The sequence below is a fragment of the Sabethes cyaneus genome, chromosome 2 (genome assembly GCF_943734655.1).
Source record: "Sabethes cyaneus chromosome 2, idSabCyanKW18_F2, whole genome shotgun sequence".
NCBI lineage: Eukaryota > Metazoa > Arthropoda > Insecta > Diptera > Culicidae > Sabethes > Sabethes cyaneus.
In genome coordinates, this window is record NC_071354.1 from 133,378,684 (window position 1) to 133,392,385 (window position 13,702).

The 13,702-nt window shown below is 39.5% G+C and overlaps 1 protein-coding gene across 1 annotated transcript in view; it reads right to left on the bottom strand.

Moving 5' to 3' along the window:
- Positions 1–13,702, bottom strand: part of LOC128736021 (homeobox protein araucan) — a 68,636-nt gene that overhangs the window by 37,028 nt on the left and 17,906 nt on the right. Inside the window, exon 3 of the mRNA XM_053830505.1 lies at positions 3,428–3,546. Within this exon, the coding sequence (XP_053686480.1) occupies positions 3,428–3,546 (119 nt within the window). The remainder of the gene's footprint in view (positions 1–3,427; positions 3,547–13,702) is intronic.

A 13,702-nucleotide genomic window follows, 5' to 3' on the forward strand; every position in this document is an offset into this window, starting at 1 on the left:
ACTTATCCGGTTTTTAATAGAAAAATGATAAATTTATCATCACTACATCACTCTTTGTTAGCGATTAGCAAACCTTCAACTCATTGGCCAATTTCACCTGCGCGAAATGTCAAAATCAGCTGACAGCATGCTGGCACTGTTCGCCATGCTCGTTCGTCGAAAGGTGAAAAGCTGGATACTTTTTCTACGTGAATAAATACGCATATAAAAATAACGTTTTCGGAAAAATCTAGTGAGTGTGTAAAGTTAGCAAAAGAATATTGATCAGACGGCTGGAGCAAAGGTAATAAAGCGATTCTATTTCCCCTACTTCTTATTTCTACCGTGACAAATGTATATTAGCGTGAATAGTATGCAATACTGTATGGAGTTACGGAGAAACCAAAAATTTGACAAATTTCATTTGTGTGTCAACAATGAAACGATTCACATTCATTTTTCTATAACCATGTAACCACCATTCCATCTATATTTTTGACAGTACCAATTTGTTAAATGGGAACGTTCTTGCAGTGAGATTTTCCGACATTTATTCGAAAAGATTTCCATATAAGCGCTCCTTTTCTGAGCGCACTTGATTCAGCAAGCAGCAGGTCTAGTTGCACTTGACTGAAACCCCATTTCCCGGTAACGACAACACCCTTTGACGAGAAAAAAAACCCTATCATTTTCCTTAGGTACTGTTTGATTTTTTTTTGCACGAAGCGTGCATCCGCGATGACATCGTTGCTGAGTATCACTCACTCTTGAATGGCGGATTGATTCAGTCCAGGAAAAAGGCATTTTCAGAAAAGCTATATTGATAGCATCTATTCCGGTTTATATTGGAATCTGCTTCCGACACCATTCGTACGGTAAACTTCACCGGTTGCTTCCATTGAACGATCTGCGTCACACAAAAAAATCCCGGCGCTTTTTGGAGAAATGAGCAAGTACACGTTTCCGATTTTTTACGGTTTCAAATCAGTTTCGTATTTTACTTTATCGCCATTTTCCGTCTCACATTGATTGAATGACAATTGATTATTGCCCGTAAGAATAGCTTTGAACACTAGAAGATATTTAGTTGGAACAGAGGTATGAAGAACCATACGAAACTGGCTGCCATAACATCATCCGTTGGGTGGATTTTATTCTACAATTCGGCCATTTAGACATGACCTGAGGTGAGAACGTATTGAGCTTTCCATGAACGAGAATGCGGACACTGTCAGTATGCAGTCAGTCCACTTTGACATTTTATGCAGGTGGAATTCATGCCAGTTTGACATTTCACGCAGGTCAATATCGGTTGACAGCATGATGGCACTGTCCGTCATTCGACGTGTACGAGCATACGATTAACTGGGTTAACCAGGTGACCATTATAGTTCGGACTCGATTATCCGGGAATTCGATTAACCAAGGGCTCGATTATCCGGGTTTTTAGACTCGATTATCCGGGTGAAAAAAAAAACATTTTTTTTTAAAATAATTTATTTCAAAGACAAATGTCATAGTTTTCACGTTAGCTAATGATTCTACAAGATGCGGAGAAAAATGGCGTCCATATATGGATAAGGATCACATTTAGTTGAGGTCTTCGACGGGAAACCAAACTCCTTCGTTCGAGATGTGGCAAAAACCCAACAGAATACGGTCACGAAAAACCGGGCCCGGGAATTATACGGTCAAAAGCAGACGAAACCACACTGCTGCGTTATGGACGACGAGTTGAAGCGGACTTCAACCCAGAGTCCGGGGAACCAGTATTTCACTGCTAAGAATAAGATTGATGTTCCAGAGAACCTCCGAAACTAGAAGATGTCGATGTTTGCCAATAAGTTCTTGACTTGACAAGTAATTTGTTCATTGGGGTACAGCTTTCGTGATCACAGATATCATGAAAAAACAGGTGCGTTTGAAAGAGTGTCTTTTGGAGTCGCTTTTGGAGGACTTCTTCCTCTTCTGAAGTTCTAACCGAACGTTCAGATGTTTAGATTTCGATAAAATGTAACCGGATTCGGTGCTTTTTTTAGTGTGTAAGAGTCATTTCGTTATTCCATATGTTATTCAATGGGTTATAGCGTTATTTGAGCGATCAACGGACGTCTCTAAAGGTGAAGATGTAGCTTGGGTAAATACGCGTGACCTAACAAAATAATGATGATGATGATAAGTAATAATTTTTAGGTCGTCACATTACAAAACGGAGAGCGATTTCTCTACAGGTTACGTATGAGGATTAATGAATTTCAATATAACAAACAAGAATAATTTGACGATTGCACCAACACTGTAAATTAACTATATCAGCCACCCATGGTGTGTACGGTTCCTGTACCAGCTGCGAAGTCTGTCGATAAAGAAGATCAAGTTTTGAAGGACGTTTATACCCATGGCTGCAAAGCGTTCTTGAATTCTTAATTTTACGCAGGGGGAAGATGTGGCATCCTGGTACTTATACCATATTAGAAGATTGGCCTGGAATGTTTAATGTGTGGGGTTTACCCATTACATGGGTAGTTGCCGGTAGTGTGTACCTGGAACAGAGAAAGTGACAGAAGTTTGGCTGACCGCTTTCCACAAAAATAGAGGGTAAGTTAGTCGCGCAAGAATATAACAGTGTGTATTTCCTTTTCTTTTGTAAAGCATTTACAAATTAGAAACTTTGCTTAAAAATTAACTAACTTAAATGATATATTCAACGACTATCCCAAGAGATTGTTTACCTTATTTATTATCCTCCTAATTGGCTTCAATTTTTAGTGCTGATCTAACGAGCCACAGTATTCACGTAAACGTTCTGGCAAATAAAAGTCGATCAATACTAGGGTTTTTAATTTGAATTAACCTTCATAAAAACTCTCATATAATATTACTGTATCCAAAACATCAAATGCTCGAATTGTTGATAACCACCGAAAGGCGTCAATATTCGATCAATTGTTCTAGGTCACGCTAGGGCCAAACGTTTCCTGCACATTGCCTGCCAACCGACAACGGCACAGGACTGCAAATAACCGCGCCTCGCTACATGCCAAACTGAGGAATGTGAACGGAAGCAGTCCAAGCACCGCAATCACTTACTTTTTTATGAATTATAGGCCACAGATTTCCCTCTTTTCTAGTGCCTCGTCCATGCAGTGCGTATAGACGACAATGGCAGCGTAGAAACGGCTTTCGCAATGAAACGCGATAAAAATACAAAAGCAGAGAGAGAGAGCAATAAAGAATAGGAAGGAAGTAACTACTTCGTAGCGTGTTTCGAAGTCAATTTTCGAGGGTTATTCAATTTAAGAGACGGACACGGATGTAGGAGGATTTCAGCAGATCCGGAACGGCGTCGTGACTTTCCGCAGTTTCGAGGTGGAATCACATCCGGTAGGAATGATTCTGGTCATGCTGGAATACTGAAAGAAAGGGTGTGAGGAAAGGTATTGCTTACCCATAGGCGGCCAGGGTAGGATCGTACGGGTAATATCCGGTCGTTGGCTGCAGGCCCGCCGATGTCCACGCCGTCATATCACTAGTTGGTCCACTTTCTTTTAAAGCATATGGGTTGCTCTGTAAATATTGAATGGGAGAAAAGAAATAACGATTTAATTGAAACTGAAACCACAGAACGGAACGTTCTCATCTTGATAGCAATGGTGTGTACCATTGTGTTCACGAGCTAAGTTGAACAAAACAAAACAATTAACACTTTATTTTTTATTGTTTTGTCTGCCATCATACGCAACTTGCTTTGCCGATTGCCACTGCTCCAGCACGCCCGATGGCATTGTACCTGTCTTCTCTCCCCCACACCCGCTGCTACCGGTGAAACCTGTCTGACCTGAGTGATTTTCCCGAGCCGGCGCTGTCCGTCTATTACGTCTACTTGCAATTCGCTACAAACAGTTGTTTTTCTTCCACTCATTTTCTCTCAGCGCACTTCAGCAATATTCAACCTTTTTATGATTAACAAATACTTTCGGTGTTTACTTTTCCATTTCGTACCGCCTCTTTACTGCGGCACTGGCTGTGGTTGGCATCTCACACCAAACTACAAAGTATCATTACTGCAGACGGGTAGGTTCAATTTGCTGCACTGACTGGTTAATCGCTCTCTGGACAGGTCTCGGGGATTTTCTGGATTGTTTGCTTTTTAAACACCTTGGGGAGTTGATCTGCGCATCCAAATGGGACGTCCCACACCGTGAACGCAGGTAACTCCGATCAGCTCCGAGTTACGATCACTCAACTGTAAAAAACTGCAGACAATGAGAGTGCTTATTATCGTGGCTTGCTCCGAATTAGGATTAGGAGCTGAAATTAGGAGCTGATCGTAATTACCAGCGTTCACGGTACACACTGATTAACAAAAATCAGTAAGAAATTGTCCTAATGGTTAAATTTTAACATTGATTTCATTTTTTCACCATTTGCAGTAACTCTTTTGAAATTTCCAAATGATGGAAGCTTGTTTGACTATCTGGAGCTTTGCGAAATAAATGGTCGCATTGGTTCGTCAAATTCTAAAAACGTTAACGCATATAATTAATTATTAAAATTGAAACGTTACTCCGTCTCTTGATAGCCGGTAGTAAAAACACGCCCAGTATTTGCAGACAATATTTAAAACAAATAATCATTCATTACTTGCTAACTTGCTTTATAGAGCTAAACTATTGTGGAACAATTTGTTTACTAACATTATTAGAGAAGCATTGTATGTTGAAAACCTTAGTCACATTTGTCTCTGTAGTCACATTTGCGAAACAACAGAAAATGAAAAACATTTTCTAGCTCTAATCAAGTCAGTTTACTAATTATGTATGTAAAAATGAGCAGCGTTGTAGCGAAACAGCATATAGAAGTTAACCATCGAGGTAAGCGGCGTATCAGTGATGATAATACTGATAATGATGATGACCATGGTGGTAGTCGCGATGAAAAAGGCCGAACGAGGCAGAAGAAACTTTTAACAAAATGTATTTTAGTGTGCACATAAAGATAAAAATACAGCACTTAATTATAGCATTCTATTCAACGAAATTTGCTTCGTACATGAAATTATAACTCGGATTAAACTAGCCTGACTCGAATGGATGCGGAAGACCCTTGCAAATGTAGCCGACCGAATCGAAAGAAGGGAAGAAATGGGTTAAATATACTTGTTCTTTTTGTAAATTTAAATTTAATGGAAACTTTTACATTATCGCTTTTCGATATTAAGCTAGCGTGAGCAATAGCGTGCTACACGCTCTTTTTGAATAACACCAACAGCTTTGTTACCTTTACCACGTAACAAGACAAACCGTTATTGGAATTAACAATGTCGGTGTTTCCGAAAAGAATTATGTTGGTCTAGCGAGTGTAACATCCCAGCAGCCACCGACATGATTCTATTATCTTGTCAGGCAGTTCTATGCTAATTCTGCCGACCAGATGACACTCACCATGCTTCACACCGTTTAGGTTTGTTTACAAATTTCTAATCAACATGCAATTTGTCGTCTCCGCTGAATAGGGTGGAGTCCATCGACGCGTACGGTTGCGGTTCGGTTCACCGTTTTACGATTCAATTATAGCCTGCCCGGTAACGAGGTGATACAGGTATCCTGTAACAAGCCATAAAAGCGATTTGTAATAAAATGGCACTAAAAAGAATGGCGTCATAGAGCGAAAAACTCGTCACTCAAACACGCTTTTCTGGAATAAGAGTTCGGAACAATTCAGATAAAGGCAACACTTTGTCATACAGATATACTCGATCCAGCTTGCGCTAGGCCGAGGACCTACGGTAACTGCACAGTTGCATTTATAGTGTCAATCCAACCAGGCGCAAAGCTAAAAACGAGTTTCAGCATTTGTGGAAGTTCTGCATTTATTTATTTTCTTTTTATTATCTATATCACACATTATTATGATTACTGACAATACATCTACTTTTTCGCCTTGGAAGTGGTCGGTAGCAGAAAGCAATCCATTTATCTCTGGAGAGTAGCAAAACGTGAGAGATATAAATTACCATTCTTTAGCTCTGATGAGAACATCGCGTACATCTGCGTGTCTCCACTTTTCGCTGCCATCGCCTGCAGCAGGTCCGCGGTCAATGTTAATGTTTCGTTTCATATCATGTTTCGTTATGATTGTGGCATGGTGTTGCGGAAAGTCGCAGCGATCCGAAAAGCACACGGTATAATGATAGGTATGATAGGGCCATTCCGTTGCTCAAACATTACACAATCAGCTAGAATAATTCGGCAAACAGAGTCAAGGAATCAAGCGACGAACCTGCGTCGCTACTAAATGTTCTTTATTGATTCACAAAGGCCTTAACTGCGACTGAGGGGCAATAATTAACGAAATTCTCAACACCACGAAAACCAGAAAAGTACCGGTTCATATTCCACCAAAGATGCTTCCATTTTAATAAGTTTATCATTTATGAAATTTAATAATCGAATAAGTTATAAAGAGACGGTAGAGTAGCGTGAGGAATTTCATCGATAAGAATTAAGTTATTATTTTCCTGAATATGTTAGCTGTTCAACCGGCTGGGGTCTGAACTGGTCTTGTGGAATCCAAAAGTAGAAAAAAAAATGTGAAAATTCGTAAGAAGAGAAAAAAAATATGTTTTAAGTGCATTTACGGCATGCTAGCCTGGCGTTGAACTATTTCCTTCGACTTTGTTAAGGCACTAACAAGTGCCCGAGAGCGCGCAGGTGTTAATAGCCCAGTGTAAAGTGAACCAAGGCGATCGGAAACCCCATGGGAACAGAAACAACAACAACAACGGCATCAGGCAGGCCAAAAGGAATTCCACCAGTCTGCGGGCCCATTCCTGACAACGTTAATGAGTTCAAGGCCTTGTTCCTTTCCGAGTAGGCTACCAATTGTGTGCTACCCGCATTGGTGACGTTTTATTTATCTTCGGTCAAACATCGAGAACAGAAACTGCCCCGTCTAAGCTGTCCGCATCGCATGTTGCCGCGGACTTCTAGGGTTTACGAGGGGAAAATAAACTGAACCGCATTTAGTGACCATTTGTTTTGGGCAAATTGCTCCTTGAGCGGAAGACGCAAAAATATACACACAACTCTTAAGGCGCTATCAGGGAGGAATGAAAAATTGTAATGAGTACAGTGAATCACAAGCGATGCTTGACATTCGTTTAGACAGCGCGGTAATATCTTATGTATATTAATGAATGACAACATGTGAAGTTGAAGTAACAATAAAAATAGATATGTGGAAATAATTTCCTTACATTTGGTTGTTTCCTCTACGTATTTAGTGGTCATGGTGGTTTACTTTCGGTGTAAATAGCATTTTGAATTCTAAAAATTGATCGAAAAATTTCGAACTTTAACGGGAACAGGACACACACGTTAGATTTTGCAATTCAAAATTCACAGTTGCCTATGTTGATAAGCTAAATTATTTCGAAATTCTTATGATATTTCATCAAGATTAATTAATGAGAAACTTTTGTTCCATTCACCAAACAATTTTTTGCTCTTTGTAGGCTTTTATTCATAAACGGATCTCGGAAAAAACCGGACAAACCGGGTTCAGCTTGTTATTTGCTACAATTGAAAAATAAAGATTAATTAGTAGCAGCTGCTAAGTTTCATTTGGTTTTTACCTGTATGACCTATATATTCAACCCTAGTTTGATTATACATCTAGAAGGTTTCCTCATCGAAACTATAATATTACTCTCATGTTGATAAACTAATTCATTTAAAAACATTACCAGCAATGTTGAACTTGAACGTAAATTGCATCTAGTTTAGTAAAAATTGCTTCTATGTTTAATGATCTCACCTGGCCGTGCCGCTATTTCAAACAGCGAATCTCAGTAAGAATAAATAGAAGAAAAGAGTAACTGATAAAATTACATTACATTTCTAGGTTTGCTGTTAAATTCACTTTTATGATGGCAATAAGTTAGGTCGACATCGCTTCAAGTCAATTATTGTTATATTTTCAACTAAATACACACAATTTTGTTGTTGTTTAGCGATTGAAATCAACCTAACACAGGTAGCATTAGTTTTAATTTTTAATTTAAAATTTGTTCCATTGCATAATAAATGGTATTTCTAGAAAATTCTAATCTCTAAAATAAAAGTTGTATCGTCTGTGCATGAAAGGTTAAGAACTCGTTGAGAAAATCGCGCCAAAGGTTTCAACTAGAATTCCAAAAACTAGAAAGGTGAGTTCAGCTGCAGGCACTTACAAAGAGCAAAAACAGAAAACTCCATTCCGACTATCTAACGTTCTTCTGTTTCTTCGGAACATGTTTTGTACTGTTTTCTGAGCAGTAACCGACAAGGTTTACTTACTTACTTATGTGGTAGGCTTACCGTCTCTAACTTGGCATGCCTAAGATAACCCGATGAAACAAAAATTCTACAATTCATTCTGTTTTGGACTACTGGTCTTCAATTCCTTGGACTCCGTGTACTCTCCGTCAGATCTAGCTTCTCCTGGTCTGATCATCTTCCTCGTTGCTTTCCTGGTCGTCTTGTTCCTACCGGATTTGAAGTTATCCGGGTTCGTTATTCGACATTTTACTAGAAAGTCCTACCCATCGTATCCGTTTAGTATCCATTAAGCCACCTTCTGAATAATTCGCCAAAGAGCTGTGCGAGTTCATGGTTCATACTTTGCCTCCATACTCCATTCTCCTGTATTCCGTTCTTTGCACTCATCCCTCGATAACTCCAGGCACTCGTAAGTCCTCCTCGAACATTGTCCACGTTTCATGCTCGTTCAGAACAAGCGGTCTAATTAGCGTCTTGCACAGGGTACAGTTTATACGGGGACAGAGCTCGACCGCAATTACTTGTGAAACCCATAGTAAGCACGTCTTCCGCAGATAATATGTCTCCGAACCCCGTCGATTGTTACTCAGACTGCTGCCCAGGCGGCGTTTGGCTCTGAGTTCCCCCATGTTATCACACGCAGCTTCGAAGTGGGAATTCTGTACTCACGGCCTATTTGGAAGATGCATGATAGCCTCTTTTAATTCGCCTATCGTTGGGGCTGGCACCTCTGCTTCCACCTTTCGGTCACCTCACGTTAAAATACTGCCTTTTAAAATACTAGCATTCTTATTCCATAGAGCATAAAGCACGACCCTCTTGTTGATTAGTAACATAAAGTCAAGACGACAACAACGTCAACAAAGTCAACAGGATAGCATTCAGAACAGTGTGACATTTCTTAATATATAAGAACCTTAATTGGTCAGTAACGAAAACCCCAACGCAACAGGGGCAACTATCAATTGAACTATAGTTTCAACGATCCGCCGCCAGGTGTAACTCAATGTTGTGTTCAAGTTCGGTTCAGTAAAATACTTGAATGAAATCGAACTAGCTTGTACATATCGGGGGGCTCCGTAGCCGCAAGGTTACCGAGTCTGTTTTGACAAGCGAGTGGTCGGGGGTTCAAATCTTAGTAGTATCAGGCAATTCGATGTCAAGCAACTTTAGCATGGGTGTACCCTCAGGCCGCTCATTACCCTTCCTTTATGCGGAGTTTTATATGATCCCCATACAGCACTCTTGACAGGGCAAAAAGTCACTCTTATAGCGAAATGTACTGGTAAGCCTCGGCAGGGATGGCTGTAATTGGAGACAGTACTGGCATTGATGAGCAAGGTTGGTAAAGTAGAACTAGCATTGAAGGAATGGTAAACCCCACTGCACACAAGCACGCATGAAGTATAGTCGCTCATTCAATAGCGATTATAGCAAAACAAAGGCAGTGCAGGTTATACAGCAAACATCCGATTGATATCACAATAGATCAACGAAATTGGTCGCAGTGATGAGTCCATACCGGAAAAATTTTTTTGTATATGTTAATGTTTACTATAGTAAAAGGTACGTTGTTCACTTAAATTCACAAGAACTAGGCCGCGAGTGACATGCTCGCAGGTAGCCGCAGTCATAACAGAGAAAGGTATAGAGAGATTAGAGATGCGGAACTAACTCATAATCTAAAACAAAACTCATCATCTAAAACAATGCGAGTACGAGTAGTAGTGCTCACAGGGGTAAAGAAGCATTCGCCAGCAGGATATGAACGGAAGAACAAATGCCGGAGGAGTGGTTGGACGGCCTCATCCGTTCTATTTTTAAAGTAGGACATCGACTCAAGTATAAAAATTATCGAGGTTTAACCACAGAGAACAGATTAAAGTAATCGATTTTTTGTGTGTAAAATCTGCCGGTGGCGCCCTCCAGAAATAGTTTGCCAAACGCATAAAAAAATTTGCATGCACCTTTACCAATATTACTTTGTGCTGGAGTTACATAGTAGTGAAGGCAGCGACAACAAGTTTTAGTTTGCTACTTACAGCTCGAGGGGTGCTTCATCGTAGGATTACTCGTTGATTACATAACAACTTTTTACACACTTCTCGTCAATTACTTGGTAGGCTGTTCTCTGTGGTATAACATTGCTCAATTCCGCTTATAAGGTATTCTCCAATACCCTGTTCTGCGGACCGAGACAATTACTTGAGTCCTTCGTTGGCCAACACCACCTGGATCAAAAGTTCACCCGTCAGTTACTAGACAAAATTCAGGAGTACAACTGGCAGACTCATAATCCATTTGTGAACTTTAAAGCGCCGTACGATTCAGTCAAACGATATGAGCTGTGGCAGACAATGCTAGAACATGGGTTTTCAACGAAAGTAGTTAGACTGATACGTGCGAAGCTGGATAAGTTAGAATCATACGTCAGAATAGCGAGTGAGAATGAAAGAGTAGCCTTAACTATCTTCAGTAGAGAACCAGGAACAGATCATGACTCCAGGGCAGACCCCGCAACCGATGGATGTCCACTGTAGAGAACGGTACACGTTCAGCTGGCGTTAAGGGGTTTGGAGCACGTTAATGACACGTGACAACGATGTCAGCCGTGAAGTAAAAAGTCAGATAGCGGCTGCCAACAGGGCTTTGTACGGATTACTTAGCCAGCTGAAGTTCCATAGCCTGCCACCCCGCACAAAACTCATGCTCTATAAGATGCTAATTCTCCCGGCGGTACTCTACGTTCGCAAAGCGTGGACGTTGAAAGAGAACAACTGACGAGCTCTTGGTGTTTTTGACCGTAAGATCCTGCGATCAATTCTTAACGGCATATTAGAAGAAGGAGTGTGGCGCAGGTGCTCGAACCAAGAAATATACCAAGTATACAAGCAAAGCAAAGCCTAGGTGCTGCATTTCGTCCAGTTGTTAGAGCACAGGACAATTGCAGGACCAGTTGCTACGGTCCTATTGACTCTAACAACCTCACCCAGCCGAGATTTGAACATTGAACGACTGGCTTATTAGGCCAAAATCATACTTCGAGGCCAACTGAAGATGCGGATGAGGGGACTAAAACAAGGTAGGCTGCGACAGGCTAGCCACGTAGCAAAAATGTTGGATGAGAGTCCAACATCTGTAATGAAAACCCAAGTGTCACAGTGTTAGTTGTAAATGTATAACACTAAGAATAAAACACGATTTATAGCACGAAAACGCACTTTTGTTTTATGAATTCTTATGTCACGAATGTTATAAAAGCGCATGATATAAATTGAATAATACCGACACCTATCGGAAAATAGTGAAAAAAAAGGCTGACATGTTCGGGAATCGAAGTTAGTTTGTCATTCATATTACCGTAAGAAAAGCCGATGATACCGCAAACCACAGAACAACGACGACTGCTTGTTAAACAAGTTTAGTTAAACAATTGCACCTATTGTCCTTGTCTATTTTCCCTTAGAGACGATCTTCGCAGCCCGATGTCATCTATAACGATGCCAACCAATAATCGTGCATCAAATACGTTCTAACGCGAAATGTTCTACGAATGTACTTTCATACCAAATACGACCAATTCGTAATAACAACTTTTGCGGTAGAAGATTAGGCTACGAATGTTTTTAAATGGTACTATTCTTTTATCAGCAACAGACATAGTTTTTTCTAAAAAAATACGAAAATATGTTCTCAGTGTAACTGCACAAACAATTTTTATTTAGAGTATGTTGCTACATCGTCGTAATTGCCTATTCCCGTCCTATCCAACATAAATTATTAACAATATCAGCATTTTTATGACACACAATGCAAAACTAGTTATTCGCTAATATTTTTGTTTGTTGTCTATCATACGCGATCAATCAAAGTAAGCTGAGATCTATTTAAATGCTTTTTATCATTAAAGAAGTCCCACCAGCCAATTTTCCTACAATGTCGACTAATCGTTTTAATTTCCGTCATTCATAAATGGAAATAACCCACGCAAGGCATTGTCGTTATTCTACAACCAGGAAAACTTGCCTGACCTGCAGAAATTTTGTAGAATAACACTTGTCATGCCGTGCTACACAAATACATGCGTGCTAGCTTCGTAAACATTGTTGTTATTTTTAATTCGGACGATGAAAAATGATGATGGATGGATTTTGAAACGGTACGACGAATTTTAGAAATAAAGTCAGTTGCGTAATTTCAATAAGGCCATTGCAAATCATATTTAAAGTTTTTGCCACCCCCCGCTTGGAAATTGGATTGAAAAATCGGGGGGCAAAAAAATAATTTGTAGGATATGAGTCAATTTAAAAAAAAAAAACAATTGTCTGTGGTCCCTACAGTCTGAAAAACTCGAAAAATGAGTCTCCGAGTTGAATTAACGCTTGTAGGGTATGTTGCTACATCGTCGTAATTGCCTATTCCCGTCCTATCCAACACAAATTATTAAAAAATATCAGCATTTTTATGACGCACAATGCCAAACTAGTTATTCCCTAATATTTTAGTTTGTTGTCTATCACATGCGATCAATCAAAGTGAGCTGAGATCTATTTAAATGCTTTTTATCATTAAATAAGTCCTACCAGCCAAATTTCCTACGTTTTTCGTGCGACGAAGAAGACAATGTCGACAAATCGTTTTAATTTCCGTCATTCATAAATGAAAATAACTCACGCAAGGCATTGCCGTTATTCTACAGACTTCCCTGACCTGCAGAAATTTTGTAGAATAACATTTGTCATGCCGTCCTACACAAATACATGCGCGTTAGATTCGTAAACATTGTTGTGATTTTTAGTTCGGACGATGAAAAATTTTGATGGACGGATTTTAAAACGGTACGACGTATTTTAGAAATAAAGTCAGTTGCGTAATTTCAATAATATGCTTTAATAGTCGCTTTTCAGTGATTTCAATGTTCACGAATCGGAAGATAAATGTGTTTTAGTCAAATCAGCACAAGAACTTTTGGAGTATTCCTTAAATTCATCCAACAAATGATGAAAATTAGAGTGGCTTTCCTTACTACGACGGGAATTAGAAAAAAACCCTAGCACGAAACAGAAATGAAAATTCAAACAATGGAATTTCCGAAAATCGTCCAAAAAAAATTTCCTTCGTTTTTGTCTCTTTTTGTATATTTTTGCATAGAAAATAATAACGTATATATTATAAGCAAGAATAGATTCGGTTTTCACGTTTAAACCTTAAATAAAAATTCTTGAAATCCATGTTCTTTTTGCTTGATTAAAAAATTCACTTTGTTTTTTTTTGCCCCCCTTCAGTGGCCGAACACCGGAAGGACAAAAACATTATAAAATATTTGTAATGGCCTAATATGCTTTAATAGTCGCTTATCAGTGATTTCAAAGTTCACGGATCGGAAGGTAAGTGTGTTTTAG